General features: G+C 42.1%; 1 protein-coding gene across 10 annotated transcripts in view; it reads left to right on the top strand.

The window, feature by feature from the left end:
- Positions 1–829: 829 nt before the first annotated feature.
- LOC109874530 (protein SMG7) overlaps positions 830–1827 on the top strand; it is a 29453-nt gene continuing 28455 nt past the window's right edge. For 7 of the 10 annotated variants that reach the window (XM_020466475.2, XM_031810704.1, XM_020466476.2 and 4 more), the window contains exons 1-2: positions 831–957; positions 1069–1186. In XM_020466475.2, the coding sequence (XP_020322064.1) occupies positions 1161–1186 (26 nt within the window). In that variant the 5' untranslated portion in view covers positions 831–957; positions 1069–1160. Of the gene's footprint in view, positions 958–1068; positions 1187–1827 lie in introns of all 10 variants that reach the window. The other 3 variants (XM_031810700.1, XM_031810701.1, XM_031810699.1) reach the window with 1 other exon arrangement.

Genomic DNA, 1827 nt, shown 5'->3' with positions numbered 1-1827 from the left:
CGTCTAGATGAAGGAGATGTGTCACCGCCTACTGAATGTGCTGAACTAAAATTCTCTTCGCTTTTGTCAGAATATTTGTATTACTAATTGAGTTATGTTAATGGTGGTTATATACTGAAATCATACTTTTTTGATCTCATAGTCGCAGTTTAGCCTCCCTGTGTGTGAGCGTAGGCTACCGTTTTCTCTGTAAAGAGGTCTGGTCTTGGGCGCCCTGGTGGTGTGCTTGGCTCATAACAGCAGTGTAGCTGGTTCAAACCCAATTCTGGCTATTCCGAATTCTATTTGCCCCTTAATTGCTACACTAGTGGCGAAGGTGGGGGATAATCCCGCTGCCTTTGTTGGAAGTAGCCCTGTTTGTATTGGCGTTGGATTGTGCAGTATTGCAAACCCCCTGTTGTAAACGAGCATAGCTATATTTGCTAAGAGGTCTGGATCTTTAATGCAGTGATACATAAAAAAATGGGCTCAGCTTGTGGAATGGAACTGTACATTGTCTGGGTGATTCCATTCTAGTAGCAAATTAATTTGAATAATTGTTCTTAACCTGACCAAAGCAATGAGGTCAGACTGTATATACTATTATAAACTGGGTGGTTTGAGCCCTGAATGCTGATTGGCTGACAGCCGTGGTATATCAGAATGTATACCAGGAGTATGACTAAACATGTATTTTTACTGCTCTAAAGACGTTGGTAACCAGTTTATAGTAGCTATAAGGCACCTCGGGGGTTTGTGGTATATGGCGAACGGCTGTATCCAGGAACTCCGCATTGCTTGATGTGTAAGAACAGCCCTTAGCCGTGGTATATTCGCCATCTACCACGCCCCTTCGGACCTCGTTGCTTAATTGAAGATCAGAGTGTGTGGATGAGAAAGTGAGACATCCCACTCGCTTGTGTTCTCTGGTTCAAATAGAGACAATGAACTAAGCAGATCAGACACAGCTGCCACCACGTAAGCAGACCCAAACTATGATAACTTTTTCTATGGTAAAACGCGTGAGTGGGACATTTTAATTGATCCTCTATCTTTGCTATGGCACCCTCTATCTTCGTGTGTACACAGGGCCGGTGGCTCTGCTAGTGACGAACAATATGGCGCCGGGAGTAGCTCTTGCTTCTGGACCAATCGTTGTCTAAAGTCCCTTATCGGGCAGGATGAACCTATGCGGCCAATATTTAAGGTGAATGTGAAATTGGTTATTTATTAATTAATTAAATGGTGTTGTTTCTTACCTACCGGGTCAAATCGTATTTGTGCTATCTCCGTAATTTTGCATGCTAGCTTAGTTAGCTAGCAACGCACAACAAGAAGCCAAGCATGTTCGAAAAGTGTGACTGAGTAGGGCCAGTTATTTAGCTAGGTATCTAACTGTAGATATAGCTATGGCTGTTTGTTACCGCTGGCCACTGTATACAGTTAACGTTAGTTAGCTTGGATGGCTAGCTAACTTTAAATTACAAGCTAAACTAGTTTGATACGTTAACAGGTTTGCGAACCATAATAACCACCGTGGGCATTTTCCTAGCGAAATAAAAAGCTAACGTTTGTCATGTGTCGTGAACAAAATGAATACGTAGATAATTAATTTACTGGTTAACTACGTAACTAGCTAGTTCTTGATCGCGTTAACTAACTCGCCTAATAATGTCAAACTGGTTTAACCATAACATTGCATTACACAGCGCCCCTGCCCTTTTTGGTAGATAGCATTAGCTAGTTAGCCTACCGTGCTGGCCATGTCTTTTCTAGTTTGGTTTATAATGTAGGTCTGACTGAGTCCGGATATCTACCATTAGCTAAATTGGATAACAAACAGATTCT

The sequence above is a fragment of the Oncorhynchus kisutch genome, linkage group LG30 (genome assembly GCF_002021735.2).
Source record: "Oncorhynchus kisutch isolate 150728-3 linkage group LG30, Okis_V2, whole genome shotgun sequence".
Lineage (NCBI taxonomy): Eukaryota > Metazoa > Chordata > Actinopteri > Salmoniformes > Salmonidae > Oncorhynchus > Oncorhynchus kisutch.
Note: the sequence above shows the minus strand (reverse complement) of the source record. Positions and strands in the feature narration are given on the sequence as shown.